The following is a 27,474-nucleotide window of genomic DNA, read 5'->3' on the forward strand; positions in this document are numbered from 1 at the left end:
ATTTTTTCCACCCAATCCAATTTTCCTATACACCAGGCAGGTATTGTTAGATAACCCAGAATCTACTGGTTGTTCCTTTACTGAGTTAAGACAACACAGAGCATCAACAAAATCTTCTCATGTCAACTACCCACTGACACCACTGCTGAATTCCTTGTTCATGCAGACACCTTCACCATCCTGTGCAGTGAGTTCCCCTCACCACAGCAACCACAAGACCAACTCCACTATGCTAAAACAAAGGGGAGAGGCATATGGACATCTCCATGCCACTACAATAGCGAAGCTAAAATAAAACAAGCAAATTAAAAAAAAATCACCAAGCCAAATTAAAGTCTCAAGATAGCAAACAGCCTATGACAGACATCAGCAAAGAAAGAGCCAGGACATCACATCACTCAGGTAACACCACAAGATCGCCTATATGTCAAGGTGATGCAGTCCAGACCCTGAAGTGCCGCAATACTGCCATGTAGTCTGAAGAGGTTTGCATGATTCACACCTTGACATTTTGTGGCTGCCATGGTGCGAATTCTAGTGCATGTCACACTTTTGCAACACTTTATAGACTGGCCCAGGCAAGCAGTCAATTTTTCAAATCTAGTTGCACATATAAACAGACAATTTATCCATTTTGCAAGCCAAAATGTCCTTTTGCATGTGCAAATTAGACAACTGAAAAATTGACCCTCCCATGTACAGTAACACAGCTGTGTTCCAAGAGGAAGGCAAAATTGTTTTGGAGGTTTGATGATGCCCTGCGCATATAGGCTTTGGTCTGCAGACTATTTTAGCTCAGGTAAAGATTTGAGACATGGCTATTGGACATATAACATGTTTTCAAGGAGGAGCAACAAAGATTTACAGCACCTGTGATAAGTAGGAGTGACTCCTTGAGTAAGAACAACACATATACCATGGAATTACAAAGATCAGCAAAATATCACTTATCATAGGATTTAGGAATACATAGTTTGCCATACTGCAGACCATTAAGTCCAATATCCTGCTTCCATCAATGCCAGTTAGTCATGCTTCTGATTATGATGATTTCCTTCCCCTCATACTTTGTCATGCATGAAGTCAGTTGTACACTGGTTCTGAAAATGGTGGAGAAATTCCTTCTTGACCTGTGCAACAGTCCTTTTTTCCCCATGAAGCATGAGATTTGATTACCCCATCACGATTTTAGTTTGCATAGCACTAAATATGATTCCTGATGACCAAGTTATCCAGCCTGATTTTAAAGAGTGCCGTACTTTGTTACCTCATTCTTTGGGAATCTGAGAATAAAAGTGAATTAACTTGGTCTTTTATTCAATAGGAAAAAGATTATACTTTTAAACTGCCTCCATATATGCTGCAGTTTATTTCTTTGTTCCAGAGAGAAGACTCCACTACTAATATCAGAGGTAGTTTCCCTTGTAGATTCTGTAAGGTAATCTGTCATTGCGGTAGCAGGAGACAACATTTACTGACAAGAATAAAGAGTTTCTAAAGTGAGATAGCAACCTCAGGAAATCTGCAGGTGGCCTATGGGGCTAGGGACTAAGCTCTGCCCCAGAATGGAGAGTGGATGACCTACAGGCCAGGGAAAGATATTGCAGTCCCTGAGAGAGATTTGTAGACCACTGGATTGGAGAGTATTAAAATAAGGATTGACTTAAGTGGTTTGTTTGTCACTGATTTATTTCAGATAGTGTAACAGGTAAAAAAAAAAACCTCAAGTTTGACAAATTTTAAAAATATATTCCTTGTTAATATCTTCAAAACCAGTAGCCTAGCCTCACTCTTTAGCTAAAATTAATCAACAAAATCTAAAATACTCCATCTTCCTCAGATATCTACCCTCCTCACATCACAATTGTCACTTCCAAAAGACCAAGAAAATAGATGAGCTCTGCAGCACACCCAACAAGGGCAGAAAGAAATAAGTTCTGAGGCCCAGGGGCCCTTACAGAGAACACCCAGTCAGCAGAGTTCTAGCTGGAATACTTCTGCTGATCACAACTATGGCAGCATAACATGGGGAGAGAGAGGCACTCTGTTGAACAGGCCATGCCCAAGCCATTTAAGGGCACTGTAGGTCTAAAACACCTTAATCTTGCTCAAAAACCAATACACAACTGATGCTGCGCCTGAGCACTCGTGTCACACTTCTCAGTGAGACAATCCTCCTAACAAATGGGGCCCACTGCATTCTGCACTAGCTTTGTTTTCTTAATGGATGCAGACAGCTCATTCCACATTAACAACATACAATTTAAATGAAGTACAACAATTTCCTCCCAGCAGTAGGGATACAAATCAGTCTCCCAGTGGAAAAGCTCAGCTGGACCAGGCACCCATCAGCCACAACAAATTCTCTAATCAGGACTATGCAAATTATTTAGTAAAGGCAAAGAAATTCTTCCATGATTTTTGCTCTAGTTATCTTCCTTCTGTGTCAGTTGTTGCAGGTCATCTGTAAACCAAGGTGATCTTTGAGGATGAAGCCAGCAAAGAGATTGTTTAAGCACCACTCTATCAATGGTTGAGATCAAAGGCTCATACAATAATAGACTGGTACATCCAAGGGCCAATATTCTCCCTCAGTTCTGTTAAAGTGCAAGGGTAGACCATCAAAACAGCTCCGTTGCCTCCCCAGAAAAGGTGTTCCCCAATCAGAACATGCAAAAGCAATGGTCAGTTCCTAACGTGAGCAAAATTTCCAGTTGCCCAGCCTCTAATTCCAACTCAGGTACTACATTCAAGACTGAACTAATAACCGGTTGGCATAATATCATGTTCAGGAAGAAAATCATGAATAGACACAGAAGACTCATCATCCAAGTTTGTTAATGTCACTAAGCATTATCAGCTTCAGTACCAGAATCACCACCTTGATGTTCAACTTCCTGAGCTCAGGAAGGGACTTTCAGCACATCAGGGAAATCAATACACTCAAAGTATCCCCATTTTAATTCTCTGTCATGATTTGCTTACTAGATGGAATCCTGAGCAAAATTCTGGCCCCACTAAAATCAACAGGAATTTTGCCATTTCTTTCAATGGGACCAGGATATCATGCCCTGTATTTGATACCTTTTTGGTAAGGGAGTCTCCCTGAAGTTCAGTCAGTATGCAAACAGTCCAGCCATCTCACCTCCTCACTCACCTTCCTTCAGTTCCCCCTGCCCTAATACCTGGCTAGACTACATGAAAACTGGAACAGTATTGTCCAGCTGAGTCTCTGTAATACACACCAAACTGGAGGCCTCATCCTTTGTCAGTCATACATGATTTAATATATTGTTAACCACAGTCTGGCATTCACCAGCATGAACTGAAGAATAAGATTGTATTCATTTCACATTTGCAACTTTAACCCTAGCCTTCCAAGGGTTAACTACAGGTGAAATCAATGGAAAGCCTTCCTTCTGCTACATTCTCCATGCTGCAGAAGAAAAGAAAAAAAAAAGCTGAATCTTGGCAGTGGGGAGAGATCGCTGAATATACTTTTTTGAGAGGAGGAATGGCTAAGTTACTGACCAAATTAAACGTGTGCTTATTCTTCTCTTCCCAGGAGCATAAAAAAATTGAAAGTGGACACTGGAGGCTTACATTGTTTGGGAGTTAATAATGAAATTGGTTTGACAGAACTCCACACACATCTCCCATCTGGTTTGGGGGTTCTAAGGTAAACAGATATGTATGGAGGGACACGATGTTCTTTTCTGGCACAAAGAGGCAGATCTCTTTAGTTGGCCATGTGTACTGCTTCCAGTCTGCTACAACAGCAGGCTTCTCTGGGCAGCAGTTGAGTATCTTTTCCCTGCCTCCAGATATCCTTAGAGAGAAGCGGCTCCCAGGCTGGCAGATATCATTGGCAGGCTATTGATGCTGGTCTCCACTACCCCAAACTAGCTGCAGCTTTTCCCAGGTCATTCCCTATTTGAAGCATCACCAGCCTAACTTTAGCATCTCTACCTTGTTTCAGCAATTAACTGCTACCTCATTACTGCTACAGTGGCTGATCCTCCTACAGGAAACTATAAGGGATACTTCCTGGGTTGTTAGTAGGTAAATGGTCTTCTCTCTGCAACAAATACAATAAAATAAATACATACAATAAATGCAAAAAATAAATACAATACATAAAATAAATACAAAAAAGTAGAAGTGGAGCAAATATGAAACTAAAAAATAAAACTAAGATTTGTTTTTAGTTTAATTTGACACTAGTTCAATGTAAGTGAGGTAACTGAGCATAAATTTGACATTCACACTTAAAATGCAGTCATAGCATTTCTCACCATTGTGACTATGTCCCAAAAAGTACTATAGTATTTCCATGTATTTGTTCTGAATATATTTGTCTAGCCTGAATTAATAATCAGATTAAAAACATTTTTCAGTTTAATATGTAGGTTTGGCTCTAAACTAAAATTTTATTTTACAACCATCTTGATCAATCTTTAAAGTATTCATAAAATAAACTGAACACATATTAGATCGATATATTAAAACAAATGAATTTAGGCCCAACTCCAGCAAAAGCACCTAAACAGGTGCCTACTGGTAAGCAGAGTACTCTCTTAAATTAAGCATCTGCTTCAGTGCTTTGCTGAATCGGGGCCATATTGTACAGAGCAGCTAAGCTATTAGCACAAGTAACATTTAAGAGATGTGCCACAAAATTCAAAAGCCCACCTTAATGCACAGTATCAGTTTTGGGCCAAATTTTCAAAAGTTTGTGCATTTTTGCATGTACATAAACTCTGATGTTCACACCTCTAGATTTGTGTGTGGATGTAGGCATAGTAAGGTTTGCAGGTGAGCATCTGAGCTCAGGCACGCAGAAAAATGTGTGCACACTTTTCACAAACTAGCCCAGAAATAGAGAGAAATTTTTTTATAAATAGGATCATGAAGTGAGTATTGACATTTCTGAAATCTCAATATTTTGGAATGCATGCAGGAGAACTGAACTGAACTTTGTAATTCACTGGACCAGCCAGGTTTTCAAGAACAATATATCTTAATTTTGCCACTTAGCATCTGATCATTGTTTTGAACAGGAAGATTAGCTATCCTTCTTTCTCTAACTATAATCTTTTTTTCCCCAAATTGCAGTGAAATAGTCCAAATGAAGAAAATGTTTCCTCTGTACCAGTAGAAGAGGCTTCTGCAGAGAAAAGGTTTATTGCTTTACAGAATTCTGCCATAGAGGTAGCTGCCCAGTGACTTTTATCAGTTCAGTGGTTTGACTTTCTTTATCACTTTGGCATTGAACATGTAATTTTGTAATGGTTGAAGTCCAAACTTGATATGGATTATGATTAGCGAATGATTGAGATGCTACATGGTAGATGATCCTGTTTGAGGCATCTGTCTCTTTAGTAGGACAACATATAGAAAGAGTAATGGAAATCGCAATGTGAGTAATTATATTTTGCCTAATAAAATGCCCATTTGTAGTTTCAGTTAGAGAAATTATTCTCTACATCTCCTCCTAAAATGGCCCAAACCTGTTGTACAGTTTTACTGACACAGACTAGTTGCTATGCTCCACCAGAGGTGACCACATTTTAGGAGTGGGTGAATAATTCCTGTGGATCCAAAACTTACTGTGAGTTCCTATTATATACAGCTGGAGAAATCACTTTAATACTTTAAAGGTGCTATGTAAAACCCAGATATTTTAGCAAGAGTGGTACAGATATGAAATCATTAACTTTATTTACCTACATTTTGCCATTATATTTTTTTGAAAGGAATTAATCCTAAACAGACCCTCCCAGTGTCTGAATTGGTGGATAGGCTTTAATGATTCACATTGTAAGAACTTGGATGGAGAACATATTGGCCCACCTATCATGTCAAAAACAGAAGCAATAGATTATAATGACTTTGATTTTGTTTGCAACAGTGACTGTGAATGACAGCTAATCAGGTGTCCTTACCAAGGGGCTTTAGTGTGCTGGGGGAGAAGCAGAGTGTGAGAGAATGCTGCTGCAGGCATAGGTTGTTTAAAACACAGCTGCTTCTGCAGCTGCTTTGAAAGGGGATGTTTGTTAAAATTGTAGCGTAACATAGTCTAATGTGCTCCGTCATGTAAAAGCCGTTGACAACATAGCTAGCAGTGTATCATTCAAGTAAGTAAAAAGTGAGTAAAGAATGAACCATTGGAAGTAGAGTTACAGGAAAAAGCATATAGAAGTACATTATATGTGTGGATGGTAACCCTTATAAATACATGAATTTGCATTTTGTTGGACTGTAGTTAATAGAGTCCAATATTTAAGCACATGGGGAGCATTTGGTTTCATACAGACCAGCTCTAAATTGGTCATAAGATTTCAGTTCTTCTTGGTCATCTTGCCCAGATCATGGTCTCCTGCAGGAAAACTCAGACGAAGAAACAAACAGGAGAAAAATTCTGTAGTTCCCCTTGTGCAGTTTCTTTAGGATTAATTTGTCCAGGGCAGTAATACTCAGACTGAGGCTTGCGAGTTGCAAGTGGCTTTTTAATGTGTCTCCTGTGGCTCTTTGCAGCACATGACATTACAACACTGTTTGATTTAATTATTACCCAGTCTAAATTATTAACCAATCAGGGTGCTTTTACTATGTTATTAACCAATAAAGTTACCAACTTTATATGTGGCTCCTGAACCAATAGGGTTTGAGTATCACTGGTCCACGGAGAAGGGTTTGTCACGCACACACACACACACCCCACACATACATGACAAAAGTCAGGAACCAAGAGGCTCCATCCTGTGTGAAATTCCAATGTTTTGACATTTGAATTGAAATTCCAAAACTTTTCATGGAATAAATATTTTAGAAAAAATTTGATTTGGAAACATCAAAATGTTTAATTTTGGGTCAGTTTGACATTAATCTGCATTCAGCTGAGCTGCCTCATGGGAGCAGTGGTTCTGGCTCCCCATACTACCATTTTCCCCCCTATGTGCTGGGCTCCCCAGCAGAACTGTAGCTCCCATGATGCAGTGAAAATCTCCCCTTTAGCTGCATGAGAGCTCAGGTGAATGGAGATTTACATCAGAGCGATCTGAAACTAAATGTTTCAATTCAAATCAACTCAAAACAAAAATGTTTTTGTTTCTAATTCCATGAAAATAGGCAAAAATCAATATTTTTGATGGGATATTCCTAACCAGCACTAGCACAAGGTCACCTGAATGGGGTACCTGTGGGGCCCTTACCATTCTCCAGAGTTTTCTGACAGCTTCTAGCAGCAGCAGCCCCTGGACCTCCCTTTAAACTGACAGGGGGCTCCTAGCATAGATGTCATTCAGGCTCTCAGGCTGAATTTATTCCTTACTGGACGTCCTGCAGGTAGGTGATGGGGAAACAAAGATGTTGCTCCAAGCTCCTGTTCCTCCTCAAACGGACCCTTGTCCATGCAGGCCCAGAAAGTGCCCTCTGCAGGTCTAGGGAGAGCGCATGTGTGTTGGGGGGTGGGAGAGGGAAGGGGATGGAGAGAGATTTTTGCTGAAAAAAGGTAACTGATTGCCCACCACAGCTTGCTATACATGGTAGCTGGGTGTTAGTTTCTCTTGGGAGCTAAAAGTAAGGATCCAAGAAGATTCCTGTGCTGTGCACTTGCTCCAGAGAGAAATCGAACACCTATTTACTGCAATAACAGCTATCATATTCTGTTCATTTTTCTACAGAGCTACCTGTTTTTATGCATTTCAGGCCTTCTGGCATATTATTATTTTGGCGGTGGCAGCTGTTTCCTTGCATGATTAAGACAAAGACAAAGTGCCAGGCCAAATTCTGCTCAGTTCAATCGCCACTGACTTCTGTGGAGGCGTACTGGAACAACAGAGTACAGAATTTGGCCCACCTTGTTTCTGAAGTTTTTGGATATCGCTTCGAGCACCTGTAGTGACAAGCTGGGTTTCCCCAACACTGCAATGTGCTAATAGTTATGTACTTTCCCATAATTTGAAAGCTTTTTCCCCAATGTAGCAAGGAATCTATCTTCTGTATCTATAGAAAGCACTTCCCACACTTTTATATTGTTTATAAATACATAATGATACAGATTGGAACAAATGCCTTTACAGATCTTAGATTTAAGCCACAGGATTCTATCATTACTACATTAAAGCATGATATATGTCCATTAAGATAGAAACAGGATGAATACTGTAAATTGAGGTGATCTTTAGAAAGCATTTGACCTGGTACACTGCCACCCATTATTACTACAGCTTAGGGACTTGATGATCGTAAGTGCTTTAGCAATTATCCTACAGATTATGAGAGACAAGATGGGTGAGGTAATATCTCTTATTGGACCCAACTTCTGTTGGTGAGAGACAAACTTTCCTCAAAAGCTTATCCGTTCCCCCAAGTTGATCCAATATGAGATATTATCTCATACACCTCTCTCATAGCCTGGGACCAACACAGCTACAACAACACTGCATAAGACAGGCTATAGTCTATGATGGCTCAGAGTAGAAAATCAAGTCCTTTGTTTATATGAAGAACATTACTACTGTTTACAACATCCTCTCTGATAGGTTCAGTAACATCTGTCTATAGTGGAAGTGGCAGAGAATCAACAACTGGTGAAAAAGTACAAAAAATCCAGGTTAATTTTAATATTTCAAAAGTGATTCAAATGAATATAAGAAGTTATTTAAATTTTAAATAGGAAAAGATAAATGTACCATTTTGCAATAGAAAAACAAGATTCCAAAGACAAATTGTTCTGACTTTTGGTATAAAGCTGGATCAAGAATATCAATGGAATAACTATACTGATTATTTGATGAAAGTACTTTAAGGGGTTTTTTTTGTATTGCAACAGACTTTGCTTAAGGTCTGGTGTATGATGCAATCCATCTATTTTGCCCCTTCTGAATAGCACAAAATGAAGAGATCGTACAGGAGAATCTGGGCCTATTTATGTTATAGACCGTTTCTGTTCTCAGTGTTACAGATGAAAAACTGGGAAAATGCCAGCAAAGTCAGGATTATTCTGGATTTATGCTGGTATAATTAGGGTTGCCACCTGTTCTGGTCTTCCCAGGATCATCCATTTTGATGATGTCCTGGGAAATCTGTAAGGGTGCTCAGTACACAGTGCCAGCTGTCCAGTTTTATGGGCTCTGAGTTATCCCAGATATCCCTTTTTTTGGTCCCTTAGCGGTAGCAATCCTGGATGTAACTGAGTTCAAAATCTGGTCAATTATATGCATAATATAAAACCACACAATTGATACAATACATGTGACCTAAACAAAGTTGATTTGTAACCTCTTTAAATAGATAAACCAATACTCATTCATTTTGAAAAGTATTTGTCTTCAGCTTTCCCAAAAGAATTAAGACAGCATTTTGTACATTTAAGTTTTAGTGACAGTAACTGAGCCATCACAAAAGTACCAATAGAAAAGGGGGGAGGAGAGTGTTTTTTCAGAACTCATCAGATAGAACAACCTTCATGTGATTTCAGAAATAGCTAAGATTATCACATTTTAGAACTAAGTGAAAAATCCAATGTACACGTGGGTGTTCACTGCAGAAAAGAGCCTAATAAAATTCTGGTTGGATAACGGTGATGATACATTAACATTATATATTGGGTGAAATCTTGTTACGGGTTGAATTAAAACTGACAGGTATGAAGGGACCATTCAATTAGCATAACTAAAGTTAAGCCCCCATGTAGGACAAAGGTGTTTTTGCTGGTGGGTTTGTGTGGTGTGAGAGGTGGGGTTGGGCAGAATACACAAAACAGAGAGAGAGGCAGAGGCAAAAGGAAGAAAGCCAAACATCAGCCTGCAAGTACAGTGTTTGTAAAGAGCTAGAGAGCTTCTGAGGCTGTTGGCTAAAGAGGCTTCAGGCTGTAAGATAAGAAACTGCTCCTTTCGTTTGTGGATCCTCCTGCATTTGGAGAAGCAGAACTTTGTACATTCCTTGTAAACAAACAGTATTTGTCTATTTTATGCAAAAAAAAAAAAAAAACAACCAACCTTCCCCTAAGCATCAGGCTCCATCAATTTCTATTTCCAACAGGAACATCCTTATGGCCCATTCTTTCACCAGGGCTGGCTCTAACTTTTTTGCCGCCCCAAGCAAAAAAAAAAAAGGAGCGCCGCCCCACTGTAACATCACCTCTGTTAGCACTGCCGAACCCCCCTGAGCACCGCCCAAGCCCCTGCCCCCCGAGCACCGCGTCACGCCGCCCAAGCCCCTGCCCCCCGAGTGCTGCATCGCCGAAGCCCCTTAGTCCCCTGAGCGATGCAACACGCTGCTCAAGCCCCCGCCCCCCTGAGCAATGTGACGCCGAACCCCGCCCCCCAGTGCTGTGTCACGCCACCCAAGTCCCTGCCCCCCCGAGTGCCATGCTGCCCAAGCCCCCGGCCCCACCCAAGTGCCATGCCGCTGAAGCCCTCCGCCCCTCCGAGTGCCATGCAGCCGAAGCCCCTCACCCCTCCAGTGCCACACAGTGCCACTCAAGTCTCTGCCTCCCCGAGTGCCGTGCCACTGAAGCCCCCCGCACCCCCTGCCCCCCCCGAGCGCCACGCTGCCCAAGTCCCGGCCCCCCCCAGCACCGTGCCGCCCAAGTCCCCCCCTACCCCAGTGCCGCCTGGCCAAAACAATAAACAAACAAACAAACAAACAAACAAACAAAAAACCCTCCAGTGCCACCCGGCTGAACCAAAAAAAAACTCAAAAAACCCTGAGCGCCACCCCGCCCCAAGGTGCTGCCCCAAGCATGTGCTTGGTGGGCTGGTGCCTGGAGCCGGTTCTGTCTTTGATTAGCTGATCAGGTTGAAAAGGGGCAACAGTAATAGTGTGTTTGTGTAATTGTTTATTTTCCACTCTCAAATCCATTTGAAAAAGTCTGGACTCTAGACAGACCAGAGAATTTAGTCCATTTCCCCTTACTCTAATTTACCTAAAAGTGACAGTAGGATTGATTATACCTTGGCTGTGCTTCTTTCTTGTTACATTTTAAGTATACTTGTTAAAGCATACACAGTCTTCCATTTTCTTTACTTACCATGTAGGATCAAAAACTCACCTGTATTTGATAAATTGGTGATTTTTATGAGTGACAGATCGGTGTAGTTGTTGTTTTACTTTATACAGTGTCATGAACTGCTTGTAGACAAATAAGGAATAGAGGAAGCAAACATTTGTTGAATAAACTGTTCATTTCAAAGAGCTTGCTCAAGTCTAATGCCAGCTATGGGCTGATGAGGGAAGCAGAAATGTTGGCTGCATTAGGGATGAGGAGTGTGACCTAACAGACATCCTCCAGGCCATCAGTGATTTTATAAAATGTCACATCAGAATAACCTTAATGAGATTCCACACTGTCTTTCCGAATGGATTCTAGCATTACAGGCAATTAAACAGAATACATTTATACCACAGCTTATCATTAAGGCTACAGAATCTGCGACTTCCAGAGACTTCTGTGACTTCAGCCTGTGATGCCTGGAAGCTGCAAGGTCCCTCTGACGCCTCAGTGGCTGGGAATTCTAGGGTGCCCCCACCGCCTCCCCCGGAGCTCTGAGTCACCACAGGCAGCGGGGGAGAGAGGGCTCCTGCAGCTCCCAGCCACCATAGGTAGTGGAGGCCTGGGAGATCTGAGCCGCTGCTGGTATTGGGGGTGCCTCTCTGCTCTTGGCAGCCACCATGGGCAGACAGGGACACGTAGCTAGCTTCTAGTCACAGGCAGTGAAGGGGGGGGGGCAGTTCCCCATTTTGTCATGCATATTTTTAGTAAAAGTCTCGCATAGGTCACATGCATCCGTGAATTTTTCTTTATTGCTCGTGACCTGTCTGTGACATTTACTAAAAATATGCATGACAAACTCTTAGCCTTATTTATCATTGCCATCATTATCCGAACACGCTAATTCATCAGGTTCATGCCTACAGCAAACACCAGCAGCGCAGCTGTGCTGGAAGACCATCCCATTAAGCCGGGTGAGGATCAGGGAGCTGTAAAGGTGGACTAAGAGCACCATTACACCCCTTCCTCTTCTCTTGCTCTAAGCACAATGTAACCAGATAGGAGAATCTTGGCCTGTGAACTTGATTCTCATTTACGCTAAAGTCCTTTCCCACAATTCTAGCAGTACAAAGGGGCATTAAAGTAGGCCCAACTTGGATGGTCCTTAAAAGCTTGCCAGATTTACCTAAGCTAAGGTATTACTTTATTATTACCTTGATCCAGAAGAGCACTAAAGTGCTCTCCTGAACTGAGGCTTATTTGCAGTTTTCCATTGTACGGGTACTTCCCTATACTTACTATTGGAAGAACCCTGCATGTTACCTACGAGGTTCTGTAACTGCAAATACTGAACACTCAGGCCGTGCCTACACTACTAAATTGTCAACCTAATTTATGTTGGCATACAGCCACCGCAGTTATTAAATTGCTTGCGTGTGCACACTTGCTCTTGTGTCATTGGTGCATGTCCTCACCAGGAGCACTTGTATTGATTGTATTATCAGTGTGGGGCATTGTGGGACAGCTCCTGAAAGCCAGTATCAGTTACAATGCAGTGTCTACACTGACACTGTGTAAACCTAATTACATCAGCCATAACGCTACACCATTTGGGAAAATGGTGTTACTAATATTGGCATAGAGAGACACTGATGTTGACAGGAGTCAAATTTAAGTGAAGACACTTCCATGGCTAAGTCAATGCAAAGCAGCCTATGTCACCTAACCCTGTAGTGTAAACCAGGCCTCAGTTGTGTCTTTACAGCACAGCTTTGTGTTTGGAGCAGTGAAGAACTGCATTGCCCCAGGGATATAACTGGGAATCATTCTGCTTCCCAGAGCTCCCTAGTATGCAAGCGGAACATGCTTTCTACTACACTGCTTTAGTGGGTGCAGCATACTCCCCCCATGCACCACTCACATTCCAGAGGCTGATGCAGACAGGAAAGGTGTGTTCAGGGCCAAGGCCCTGCCTTCTTTGAGCGCACAGTGCTCCCAAGGCAGTACAGAAAGCAGTCCTTGCACTTCCCTCATTCTAGGAAAAATAACTATGCCTGATTCCCACAATGGGGAGAAAGGTTCAGTGTGTCCTCTTCTTTTGCATAAGGGCTAAAAATAATCTGGCCCTTGGTGTCTTAGACACCTGGCATGTATGTGTAGCTGAGAGACAATAAGATCCACTATATTCTTCATGCATCATCAACAAAAAGGAATCTCAATATGATCCCAGAAACCCTATTTTTGGCACAAGAATGAATCAGAGGACAATGTTTTTGGTTGGACTAGTACTATTCTTTTATCAACTGTCATGTTGATTTTTTTATGTATTTCTTGTGTGTTTATTTTCTGGCCACCGAGGAGTGCTAGGAATTTTCTCTTGGCTCTGATATGTAATTACAATTATTTATTTTATATCCGTTCATTCCTCATTCAAAAAATAAAAAAACCTCATAACTTTTCCAAAGAAAGGACAGAGCTTAATTTTGAGACCAGGCTAACCTGCGGGGCTTGCAGTTGGAAAATAAGTCTTTGTATTTCTCATAAATGGAGCAAACCTGATATGGAGATTTGTGGAACAATATAAAGAACCCAGGTGTATTGCTGTCAGAGTCCCTTCCTAATCATAAATACATGTCTAAAGAATGCAGGGCTATTTTGTTCAGTCTTTTGAAAATCCATCTGCAAGAAGTTTTTTCTCAGACTATATGAAACACATATTGTGTCTGATATGTAAGTTTTTGGATAAGTGGGGGCCTCTTTCAGGCAAGAACCATATTGCAAAGAAGACACATTTATAAAACCAGCAGTACAGGAAGACAATGACTGAGTGTTCCAACCCTGCCCTGTCTACCTGAATAATATACCAGCTTTGTAAACAACACAGTTCATTACTTGCTTAGAAACATTACAAATGTAATATCTATTTGTGACACTCTGTACTCCATAGCCATCATAATGGTCTGATTAGGATATGATTATGACATAATTATGATGCACCTTGTACAAAATGTGTCAAGTGACGTGTCATTGGAAAAGTTATGATTTGTTGAATATGATTATCCTATTTGTATCACATACTTGTTAACTCCCTCAAAGAATTCTAGTAGATTAATGTGGCATGATTTCCCTTTACAAAAACCATGTTGACTCTTCCCCAAAAAATTATGTTCATCTATGTGTCTGACAATTTTGTTCTTTACTATAGTTTCAACTAGTTTGCCCGGTACCAAAGTCAGGCTTACCCGTCTATAATTGCCAGGATCACTTTTTGGAGCCCTTTTTAAAAATTGGCATCACATTAGCTATCCTCCAGTCATTTGATACAGAAGCTGATTTAAATGATATATTACAGACTACAGTTAGTAGTTCTGCAACTTCTCATCTGAGTTCCTTTAGAACTCCTGGGTGAATATCATCTGGTCCCGGTGACTTATTACTGTTTAGTTAATCAATTTGTTCCCAAACCTCCTCTCATGACACCTCAATCTGGGACAGTTCCTCAGATCTGTCACCTAAAAATAATTGCTCACATTTAGGAATCTCCCTCACATCCTCAGCCGTGAAGACCAATGCAAAGAATTCATTTAGTTTCTCTGCAATGGTCTTATTGTCCTTGAGTGCCTCTTAAGCATCTCAATCGTCCAGTGGCCCCACTGGTTGTTTAGCAGGCTTCCTGCTTCTCATGTACTTAAACATTTTTTTTGCTATTACTTTTTGAGTCTTTGACTAGCTGTTATTCAAATTCTTTTTTGGCCTTCCTAATTATATTTTTAAACTTCCACTGTAAAGGAGTTTATGCTCCTTCCTATTTTCCTCACTAGAATTTAACTTCCACTCTTTAAAAAATGCCTTTTTGCTTCTCACTGCTTTTTACTTTGTTGTTTAACCACGGTAGTGCCTTTTTTATTCTCTTACTATGTTTTTTAATTTGGGGGCATACATTTAAATTGAGCCTCTATTATGTTGCCTTTAAAAAGTTTTCATGCAGCTTGCAGGGATTTCACTTTCGGAACTGTACCTTTTAATGTCTGTTTAACTAGTTTCCTCATTTTTGTGTGGTTTCCCTTTCTGAAATTAAATGCTACAGTGTTGGGCTGCTGTGGTGTTTTCCTCGCCATAGGGATGTTAAATTTAATTATATTATGGTCACTATTACCAAGTGGCCCAGCTATATTCACCTCTTTGACCAGATCCTGTGCTCCACTTAGGACTAAATCAAGAATTGCCTCTCCTCTTGTAGGTTCCAGGATTAGCTGCTCTAAGAAGCAGTCATTTAAGGTGTCAAGAAACTTTATCTCTGCAATCCATCCTGAGGTAACATGTACCCAGTCAATATGGTGAAAGTTGAAAACCCCCATTATTGAGTTTTTTATTTTAATAGCCTCTGTAATCTCCCTGAGCATTTCACAGTCACTATCACTGGTCAGGTGGTCAGTAATATATTTCTACTGCTATATTCTTATTATTAGAGCATGAATTACTATCCATAGAGATTCTATGGCACAGTTTGGTTCATTTAAGATTTTTACTTCATTTGATTCTATGCTTTCTTTCACATGTAGTGCCACTCCCCCACCAGCATGACCTGTTCTGTCCTTCCGATATATTTTGTACCCTGGTATTACTGCATCCCATTGATTATCCTCATTCCACCAAGTTTCTGTGCTGTCTGTTATATCAATATCCTCATTTAATACCAGACACTCTAGTTCACCCATCTTATTATTTAAACTTCTAGCATTTGTATTTAAGCACTTGAAAACACTTGTCATCTTTTAGCTGTCTGCCATTACATGATTATATTACATTTTTATTTGACTGTTTCTCATCAGATCCTACCAGTATTTTATCATCTTCCATCCTCTCATCCTTACTAGGATATAGAGAATCTCCATTAATAGATCCTCCCCTAAGGGATGTTTCAGTCCAAACCATATGCTCCTCCGCACCTGTCATCTTTCCCCCAGGCCTTAGTTTAAAAACTGCTCTCTGACCTTTTTTATTTAAGTGCCCTTTAATTTTAATTATTATACTATGTAACTAAGTGCATCAGTGAAAGAAGGGTCATCTCACAGCACAAAACAGGAGACTGATCACTGGTGAAGAAACATCTGCCTTTGAAGAGATAAAGGTTTTAAAATATAGGTCTCGAAGGGGAGGAAAGACTGACGTTACATTCACAATCAAACTCTCTTGAAGCCATAACCTAAGAAATATGATCATACCTCTTCTTTTGATTTCAGTTCTTATCTACTCTTCACAATGGCCCAGTCATATCCAATATTTTCTTTTGCTATTGTAGTATTATTTATTTATTCCTATGCTGGTAATGCTTGGAGGTCCCAGACAGGATCAGTGCCAAGCACCATACAAAACCACAAAGTTAGGCATGGTCCCTGCTCCAAACAGCTTACAATCTAAAAAGCACAAGAGAGAGCCTGTTTACAAGCACTGTCATTTATTACTAGGCTTCCTGAAACTCAGTTGTTCACAAATTGTTCTCCTAATCATTAAATAAATATACAGAGATAGACCTATCTCACAGAGCTCGGAAGGTCATTGAGTCCAGCCCCCTGCCTTCACTAGGCAGGACCAAATACTGATTTTGCCTCAGATCCTTAAGTGGCCCCCTCAAGGATTGAACATACAACCCTGGGTTTAACAGGCCAGTGCTCAAACTTCTGAGCTATCCTTCTCCCACAATTAGTGAGAATTATTTATGAGATTAATACAACACAGGAATTTTTAAAGAAATAGCCGTCTCCCTCATACGGTAATAGTAGCTGTGATCCAAACAACAACAATATAGATAGACACTGGAATGGGCTGGAAGATTGAGTGTCCTGACAACAGATCTGGAGCTTTCCACCTCAAAATGGCTTGTGACTAGAAGTAATCACAGTTTCTGCCCAGTTCCTAGTTGACAGGCATCTAGATTGAAACTGACATTCACTGCTCCACTTGCTGGCAGTGAATAAGGAATGAATGGGCTGGGAGTCTGAACTCTCTCTTTATCCAGAGAGATAATGTTGTCTTTCCAGCTCAGAGTTGGTACATATTGGCAGGGTGGTACATAAAACATGGCCTTTTCTGTAGATAAAGAGAAGATTTCAGTCTCCAAAGCTTTCACTTCAGCTTCTTTCAGGAAGACTTAGCTCCCTGATGATATAACATTTTTATTTGTGAAATTATTTGTCACTGTAATGTGCAAGTTAGTTTCAGAAATGGGGTAGAAAGAAATGTTCATGTTTCTATACCACTTCTCCTCATCACAAACAGAGAGAAAATCTGGATATACCCTACACAAATGTATTTAAAAAAAATAAGGCTCTAGTACGGTTGGCTAACTATAAATATATTTCGTTGAATACTAATTTGAATGTTGATGAATTAGCTTCAGCTGTACTCCTTGTACAAGTTGCTCCCTGGGCCTATTTGAGTGATAGTTTTACCAGCAGAAACATTAATAAAAAAAAACAAATTTTGAATTCATAGACGCTTGACTTTGCACCAGAAGCACTCCTCCCAACAGTAACAAAAGTATCATTGGTTTCCGGTCAATCACCTCTAAACAACACAGCTTGAATACTGAATTTTCATAATACAATTTGAATAATCGATAAATCTGAGGATATCACAACCTGCCTATGGACATTTTGTGACCAGAAAAAGAGGTGAGGTTTGTTGAATACATTGTAAACTGTGAAATACTTGCTCAGCTCTGAATTCCATCAAGATTGTCACAGCTAAAGAGACTTTGAAATTGAGCTGATAAAGTACATTCCCTTTTTATACCTTAGTTTCTGACTCCCTCAGTTGCAAAAATTCCACATTTTCAGAGCCCCCAAAATCAATGGTTCTACTATATAATACCACTATATTCCCATCCCTGCTTTTTATTTCATACCCAGTGATTAAGTAAATTAATAAAAGTGAACCATTTCACTGAACCATACAAATCAAAAACAGCTTCCAAACAAACAAACAAAGAAAACAGGAAAAGCATGGCAAATGCAACATACATCTCTTTTCAGCTTCTCTAACATGTGGTGTCTACAGTTTGTGATATATGGCAAGAACTTTACAAAAAAAGATCCTGTGAATTCTAACAAGCATGCTAGATGTCTATTTGAATGCAAGGAACTAGTGATTTCAGTAAGAGTTTCATAGTATTTGAATATAAAGCTTATTTAAATATTATCATAGGACTGGAAGGGACCTTGAGAGGTCTAGTCCAGTCCCCTGAACTCATGGCAGGATTAAGTATTATCTAGATCATCCCCTGACAGGTGTTTGTCTAATATGCTCTTAAAAATCTCCAGTGACAGAGATTCCACAACTTCCTTGGGCAATTTATTCCAGTGCTTAACTATCCTGACAGGAAGTTTTTTCCTAATGTCCAACCTAAACCAACCTTGTTGCAATTTAAGATCATTGCTTCTTGTCCTCTCCTCAGAGGTTAACAAGAACAATTTTGTAGCAACCTTTTATGTACTTAAAAACTGTTATGTCCTCCCTCAGTCTTTTCTTCTCCAAACTAAACAAACCCATTTTTTTTCCAATCTTCCCTCATAGGTCATGTTTTCTAGACATTTAATCATTTTTGTTGCTCTTTTCTAGACTTTCTCCAATTTGTCCACATATTTCCTAAAATGTGGCACCCAGAACTGGACACAATACTCCAGTTGAGACCCTATCAGCATGGAGTAGAGTGGAAGAATTACTTCTCGTATCTTACTTACAACACTCCTGCTAATACATTCCAGAATTATGTTTGCTTTTTTCACAACAGTATTAACTGTTGACACATATTTAGCTTGTGATCCACTATGATCGCTGGGCCCCTTTCTGCAGTACTCCTTCCTGGGCAGTCGTTTCCAGTTTCGTATGCATGCAACTGATTGTTCCTTCCTAAGTGGAGTACTTTGCATTTGTCCTTGTTTAATTTCATCCTATTTACTTCAGACTATTTCTCCAGTTTGTCCAGATCATTCTGAATTTATACATGGGTGTACCCATACTACTTATTTGGAATATAAAAAATTCCAATTCACAATTTACTTTTCTTTGGGTTTGTGAGGGTTTTCTTATTTCTAAATAATGAATAGGACACTAAGCGAAAAGTGTATAGAACATTCTTAGAATCTGTTGGACTAAGGGCTTCTTACCTATTTACTGGACTCTTTTACATATATCCTCAATAAAATAAGTTTTCAACAGGTAAATACAGTACTCATAGAATATGTCACATTAACAGATTGGAAAGTCCTATTTATTGATGTCCTATTTATTCCTTGACAAGACAAGGGTACAACATGACCAACAGCAGTGTGAGCTTTTCCTTTTGCCGAACAATTGCCTTAACCCTGACTTAGAGGGATGACCATGGAATACAAAGACAATTTAGTTTCTAGGCCTGTTCAGCCCATGACCCTTCTGCTGAGACAGCCAAATGAGTACTGCTTTGCACCACTGGGAAAAGTTTTCTGCATGTAATATGGATACGGCAACTAGAAATCAGACTGAGACAATCAGTTCTTTTAACAAATGACTTTTCTTTACTAGAAAAACTAGCTGACTTTCCATCTCATGGCAGATAAGTCAGCCATTCCTGCAGTCCCACCATTACCTCGGAACAATTAATCATCCAATAACTTTCATCTTTGGCACACTAATTTCTCAGACTCGAGTTCCTTATGTAGCATAAGTGAAGTCCTATTGCATATTAGTCTGAAATCCAGAGGAGACTGAATAATAGAATAGGAGCAATGAAATGTGATTACAGATCCTTGTATGTGAACCTGCAGAAGCTCCCCTGACTACAACTTCTGTGTTTTTGCTGCCCAAAGATAGGATAACTCAAACAGCATAATTTAGAATGTTTCAGAACTTTGAAGTTTGTGTTCCAGGAGAAAGGGAGAGAAATTTCCCTTTCAAATGCTGTGTCTTTCAAAGGATTTCTTATGGGTCTTGATGTTTTACAAAATGTTTAGAGAAAAAACATCTGAAAAAGAAAAGAAAAGAAAAGAAAAAGAACAAGCCTTAACAAAAACTAAAGTCTGCATAACTTTTCTATCTCCCATACTTCCGCACTCTCTCATTTTCAAGTGCCTCTGCACTTCTGAATTCCATCCAGGAGTGCAAATGGAAATGCAGTAACACTAAAAGAAATACTGTGCTTGTCATCCTTTTGGACTGACCAAACCCCACCTGCCAAGAAATACTGAAAATTTCACAAAGAAAACATTTCCAGTTCTGTTTTGTGAATGCACATAATTACAGTAATGTTGGATCCATTTCCCCAACTGAATAACAAGATTTTAGGTTCATCATCACTAAAAATAACTTTTGATAATCTGTTTCCCAGCAATATTTTCTGATATTAATACAAAATGAGGTAACTCCCATTCTGATCAGAAGAATTAACGTCTAGTGAAACATTCACAATTCTATATCTTCCAGTGTCGTAAGAGTACGAACTGATGAGTTTATCAATATTATTTCTTAAAAATACAGTGACTTTTTGATCCATGCTCATTATATTGCTCTGAAAACAGCACCCTGAAGAAATCTTCTGAGCAAAATTCACCACTGTGAGGAGACTCCAGTATAAGGTTTATATGCTACTTAAATCCCTGTCTCTATTTTGAGGGCTTGCATGGAACTGAAGTGGTGCATGTGTCTTGCACTGACACTCTGCATAAAGGTGAATTTCACCTTACATTTGTACAAAATCACAAAAGTGTTACTTCAGCACATTTGTGCAGGGGGCCAGCACAATACATATGTACCATTTCATTTCCACTTAAGCCCTCTACACAGGGATAGGCACTTAAATAAGAATGAGAGCAAGACAATGAAGAAGCATCAGAAAGGAAAGTCATCTGATTTCCAGTTCCCCAAATAATCTGTTATTTAAGCATTGCTCTTATTCTTTAGATTCACATCACAAATTAAAAACACAAAACAAAAAAAACCCTTGCAACTAGAAACACCTAAAAATAGAGACAGAAGAAGCACACAGTTGATGACTAACGTAATGCTAGAGCCATAGGGAAAGTTCACTGTTCTTTAAAAGATTCTATATTCCACTTGATAGTTGAAAGGAAATGAGTGTTAAATAATGGAAATATAACTCAAAGTAGATTAGTAATAATAATGTTGAGAACTTGCTTAGTATTTTCTATAAGTATCAAAACATTTTACAAAGGTGCATAAGCATTATTGTCCTTATTTTGCATATGGAGAAAAAGCAGCACAAAGTGGTTTGCCTAAGATCACATAGAAAACTAATCGCAATGTTGGGAAGAGAACCCTGGGGGCAGATCTGTAATTATGGCAATTTATGCCAGCTGAGGCTCTGTCCCCGTGTTTTGACTCAGAAGCCAATGCCTTATCAACCACAACACAACTCTTCCCATGACTGAGAAGTACTTTACCACAGACAATGGATCGTGGTTTGGTTCTGCCAGAAATCAGAACCCCCCAAACCATCCCAGATCCAGTATAGGAATGAAGATTTAGATCAGTATGAATGCTCATATCATGATGATCTAGGGGAAAGGGCACCACCTTTTTAGCCTTTGTTTCCTTTTCTAGACAGAGAGTTTGCTTCTTGACCTCACATGAAGGCATGCAGTGACATCAGAAGCCATGACTAAGTTTGCATATAGTACTTGGTAGCAGGGTTATTCCATTGCTGGTGCTCTTTCCCTCTGTGCTCAGTCTGTACAGAATACTCTCCGAGTTTGCCTACACATATCAGTTGCCCCAGTTTAAATTGGTGCAAAAATCACACCTTTATTTAAACTGGAGCAACATGACTTTCCTCCTTTAGTTAAATGAATAAAACTTTTTGTGAAGCCACCTGAAAATAACATGGTGAAGAGATGTGGAAGCCAAGCTGAAACACCTGGGGCATAGCTGGGGAACCGCTGAAAGACTTGCCAGAAACAGACTGTAGTGGAGGAACTTTGTCACTACGCTAAATGCCAGAGGCATAATAGGAACATGATGATCATGATGATGATGAAGTCTCTCAGTAGTAACATGTGGAGAGAGCAAGTACAGCAGAGCAGCCAACTAACAGTGAACCCAACAATGGTCCCCAGTGTCACACTGTGTCTCCACAAGTGATCAAGAAGCAGCAGAAGCAGAATGTGAGAAGAGGAGGCCTCAAGAATAGCCACATAGAGGGAAAGGAAATTTGATACAGAGAACATCTCAGCTGGTAGAAATGTAATTTTTAACTATATGAAAGAAGTTATTGGAGAGAATTTAGGTTTAAAGGCAATTACTAAAATAGCAGATTCATTGCCACAGTCCTCAGCAAGACTGCCTCTCTATTTCTTATTCACCACCGAGTTGAAAAACTGCTGCTAGGTTAATAGTTGTTGCAGTAACTCTATTAAGCCTCACACTGGAGAGAGGGCTTTTTACAAGGTAAGGCATATTACAGAAAACTTCCTGCTATATTGCCACGTCAGTGGTGTGGGCAACACATAGCGCAATAGTATAAACTATCTATCATGGTCTCAGGTGGGTGTGCAGTGGGGGTAAGGGGGGGCATCAAACCTAGTGGACAAGGCCAGAGTCAAGATCCAGGAGTCTGAGCCAAGGATCAGAGATGGAGTTAGGAACCAGGCAGAGGAGCAGGACTGGAACAAGCCTAGGAAGATGGCACAATCATAGCTTCAGGCTTAAGTGTTAAGCAGCCAGTGGCCAAGTGCTACTGTTGTGCTTAAGAACAGTCCTGGCAATGCTGCTCAGCCAATCAGGTGATCTGGCCAATTAGGGGTTTCACTTGTCCTTAGCGAGCTGATCTCAGGCTCAGCGGCAGGCCCTGATTCCTGACACCATCCAATTGCAACTGCAATACTATCCACTAGTAAATAAAATTGTGTGTATGGGGACGGGATGGGACAACCTAAAGAAGCGCTGTCTGATAAGGCAGCCACTGGATGACATATAGAAATCTATCATTGTTCTCACTACAACTGAGGTTACTTTCAGTCTTAGTCAAAATAAATAAGTGAAAATAATTATTGATAAATCATTAAATGGTCCCATTCTGGGCAGGAAGAAAAATGACAAAGATAAACATCTTTGTGTGCAGAAAACAGCAGCAGGACACTGTCAGAGGAAGAAAGCCAAATTCCTTTTTGGTCTACCACTTCATGAAAGAGTCTGATTTTTACCTCAGCTCTGATTTCTATGATTAATGAAAGTCAGAACCACCGTTTCAAGTTCTCACAGCCCTATTCTAGATTTCCAGGTTAATCAGAATCTCTTCAATGTTCTCAATATTTGTTACTTGAGCAAGAGAAAATTGAGGCTGAATATAAAGTAAACTTCCCTATTGGTGAAATCTATATGACTGGGTGAATATTACCTCTGAGGGGAGCAAGAAACTCAACTGCTTGAACTATTTAAAATTAGACTTAAGGAATTATTCAAGAATATAATGTAGGCAACAACCCTGCAATGGGAGGGGGATGACTGGAGAACAAAATACTTTAAAGTCCTATTTTTTGATAACTTCTATGATTTTCTTATTAATAAGAATGAGACCCTTTTCAATTCACCATCACCACCCCATTTCTGACCTATGTTTTTTTAATAGAATTAAAGACAGCAGCAGTTTATTTCTCATTCAATATGAATTAATAAAATATGCTTTAAATTTAAATTAATCTTCTCTCTCAGGAGGGAATATTTATTACAGAAGATATACCAGCACAATATTTCTTAGAATTAAGTTGCATGTATGTGGGATTTTTGTTATTTAACTTAGAAAGGGAAACAAATTTTGATTTCTGATATAGAATCACATTTAAGACCCTAAATCACAACACTGTTTTACTGCAATACCAAATGAAGTATGATATTTTAAGATATCTATGATAAGAGACGTAATTACAAAACAATTTACTAATATTCGCCCATTGACTGCAGTGGGAGTTAACTTCAAATGAAGTTTAGGGCACTCAAGCACCACATAGGATCAGGTCTCATTAATTGGTTTGTCCCACACAAGCTGCTAATTCTTTTATTAAAAACAATATATACACACCGTAAATTAAGAGATGAACTAACCCTACATGATTTTATAGGACACTAACATCTGCAGAAAAATGTCACCCAAAAAACATTCTGACACCTACTAATGGCTCCAATTCGAGAAAGCATGTGGGGTCATGTTTAAATCCATCTCATTAGGAATACTTTCCCTAATCAGTGTCAATATTTGTTTGTTTTGATCTGTATGTATTATTTAGTATTAAACCATAAACCATATTCATGACTGAATATAAAGATAATCTACATCTCTACAAAAACGAATATTGTTGCCATTGTTACATGTTCATGATAATTATGTAAACATTTGTATTTCACAAAACATGATTTTACTTTTTTTAAATGCTGTCAGTTGACAATATACTGCTGGTGGAGGTCATGAAGTTCTGTCTATACGAACAGCAACTAATGTGCTTCAAAGGAGAAAAAAAAACACAGAAGCTAAAAATAAAAGGACTAAGAAATGGACAAAGTAATTGGCAAAAGCAAAATATGTGATGGTGTGGGTTACTCAAACATTATAATTAGCACGTTTAGTAAGATATGCATAACTTGCGCTGTTGTGAATTATATGGTAATCCAACATTCAAGTCAATGCAAATTGTATAGCAACTGAGAACACATATTTTGTATTTAACTCCACTGTAATTTTAAAAATAATTAATGTACTGCATTTACTAAATAATCTGCAAGATTGTGTAAATACAGCATGCAAACATTTGCATGTGGAACTCCCTTATTTCCCACATAAATCCCCACTCATTGAGACAACAGATCCCATTTATTTACATGGGGGCAGTGATGACCTTTTTAAGTGCAGCAAAACGGAAAGTCCAGTGAGATCCTGCACTGTATAAAACACAAAAATCCAACCACATTATTTTGCAGCTCTAATCTTAAATTAATTCAGATCTGAAGTTTCATCTGCATTGCAAAAGTATGTTTGAACATGGCATCTCCACATATATTCCTTTGGAATAAGAAAAAAATACTTTAGAAGTAGCTCTGGAAATTTGCTTAATAATGAGTGTATTCAAGTTGTCCTCTAGGATTTTTTGGTGTCTAGGAGACTCTGTCCTCTTAAAAAAAGATTAATTTTACTTTTCCAGTTAATCCATACTGCAAATTACTCCTTCAGTCGTAGAGATTTTTCCAGTCTAGCACAGGAATCAAACCATAGTCTGCACTCTGATTTTATGAAATCAGACTGTTGAGTTATACAGTGAGGCATACAGAATTCAGAGGGTTGAATCTAGTCAATTGTTTATTAAGTTAATCAAATATAAAATGCACTAGTATTCTATTAAAAAAAGTCCAAAGCACTGTAAGTGGCAGTGATTGGACATTAGTGTGGAATATTGTAATTGCTGGGGTTTTCTTTGTTTTTAAAAATAGGACACCTGATTTGTTATTTCCAATTCCCCGTAAATCAGCCAGCTGTCATAACTCTTGCTTTGTCTGACAGAACTCACAACTGTTGTGAACAAACATACCAAAAGTAGACAGAATGACCATCAATCTATTGACCCTTGGATCAATCTATTGATTTCCAGGCAAGCATGATCTGATATTATGAATACAAAGATTCATAGCATATGCCAATCTGTAAACCAAACTGAAAAGTGTTGTCAAGTGATATTTGTTACCTGCATGATGGATTTTTGTTTTTCCATTAGTAACTGCTGGTATATTAGATCCAGAAGATGAGGCTTCCATTATTATTGACCTTCTGACTTGTGGGAGTGAAGAATGCCTAACCACAGGCAGACGCTGTGATAGCGGATGGCTTCCTGCACTTCTCCTCTGATAGATTTGCAAACGCTTTTCAGCCCCATGAATAGATAAACTTATACCTGATGGGAATGAGAAATAGCACTATTAGATGCAGGAGACCAGCTCAGAATCACTAAAATATATCAATCGCACAGTTTAAAACGGATCAGTAACAGCCCTCTTGAGAAAAGTACAAAGGCATGAATTTTGTATTAAAATGAAAAATGTTAACCTCTTTACACTTGCTGTGCAGGTGACGTCAGGGCCAGCACAATAACAAGTATTTAAATTAATACACAGTCCAATGTGTTACTGCCCTGCAGGAGGAATTAACTGGAGTTCTTACTACTAAAGGGACACATACCTCATGAAGGGCACTAGAAATCAGTTAACTATCACTGCATCCTGACTAGAATTGCAAATATCTAAACATTTTTCTTTAGAAAAATTCACATATCTTGTCAAATTTCATCAGAGAAGAAAAATAATACAACAGACAAAAGCTTGAATCTGCAAATTGATTCTGCTTTTTCACACAAAACCTTGATTCTATTTTGATTTTTTTCTCGTGTTCACTGCCAAAAATTTAGCCCAACTCTTTTCCCCAAATCCTACGGATCTGATGTAATTTACAAGTGCATAGAAAGTGCTGTTCATGGTAAAAATCACCAAAACTGCCCCAACAGAGAAAAAGGCAGCTTGAATTTCCAATACATACAATGCACTGTAGATTCTTAGGGACAGATGCCACTTTATAGGGGTAAAGCCTGATTCTGATCTCATGTCTTATTTATGCTGGTGTAACTGCGCTGATTTCAGCTGAATTACTCTTGATTTATGCTTGTGTAAGGGAGATCAGGATCAAACCCTTAGATCAGATATCTATTTGGCAACAAAAGTGATTAATAAAAATATTGCTCCATGTTTAAGGAAAACTAAAACTTGGAGGTAAACCTTGCTCCTTTCATCACACTAACATTACTATTGTTCATATTGTAGGACTGTTTGTGAGAGAAAGATGAAGAAGATTTGGGGCATCTCTTCTATTAGAAGTTGCTCATGAGAGGGGTCCCTGAAGAGGGATGGAGAAGGGGGTTGGGAGGGAGGGAGAGAGCAGAATTGGAGAGAATATCCCAATTCTATCGTGCACAGGACCCAGTGATCTGAAGTTATCTGGGCCCACGCATGACAGAAGTGGTATAGACGATTCAAGAAACAGTGAGAAGGTTCTGAGATCTGGTTTGGTGCGTCACCCATGGGCGCACCCTCAAAAGGTATGCTTAGGACCAGAGGACTGCCTCGCTGAACCCTGGCCTTGGTTGGAAAGGGGCTGAGGTGGCTTTCGCCTATTGTTTCTGTCCTGCTTCTTGCTGTAATCCTGCCTGGATTGTGCAAAGTGGAAGCATGGAAGAGGCTGGGGTTTAAATTTTTTTCTCTGTGGGGCTGGTGTATGTAGCCCCAGGAACTTCAGTGGTGCCAAAATGTCCACCATAGGATCCATTGCCTCAGTCACCTCCTTCACCTGAAGACCCAGGTTCTGGGCCATTCTCCTCGATAGCTTCTGGTGAACTCTGTTGTCCATAGGAGTCAGTACTGTTGTTGTCCCCACTGCCACTTTATATGGG

General features: G+C 39.5%; 1 protein-coding gene across 3 annotated transcripts in view; it reads right to left on the reverse strand.

Annotated features, from left to right (window-relative positions):
- Positions 1-25,929, reverse strand: part of ANO4 (anoctamin 4) — a 211,065-nt gene extending 185,136 nt beyond the window's left edge. For 2 of the 3 annotated variants that reach the window (XM_030548448.1, XM_030548447.1), the window contains exon 1: positions 25,723-25,871. In XM_030548448.1, the coding sequence (XP_030404308.1) occupies positions 25,723-25,792 (70 nt within the window). In that variant the 5' untranslated portion in view covers positions 25,793-25,871. Of the gene's footprint in view, positions 1-25,722 lie in introns of all 3 variants that reach the window. The other variant, XM_030548451.1, reaches the window with a different exon arrangement.
- Between the last annotated feature and the right edge of the window lie 1,545 nt (positions 25,930-27,474).

This window comes from Gopherus evgoodei, chromosome 1 (genome assembly GCF_007399415.2).
Source record: "Gopherus evgoodei ecotype Sinaloan lineage chromosome 1, rGopEvg1_v1.p, whole genome shotgun sequence".
NCBI classification, from domain to species: Eukaryota; Metazoa; Chordata; order Testudines; family Testudinidae; genus Gopherus; species Gopherus evgoodei.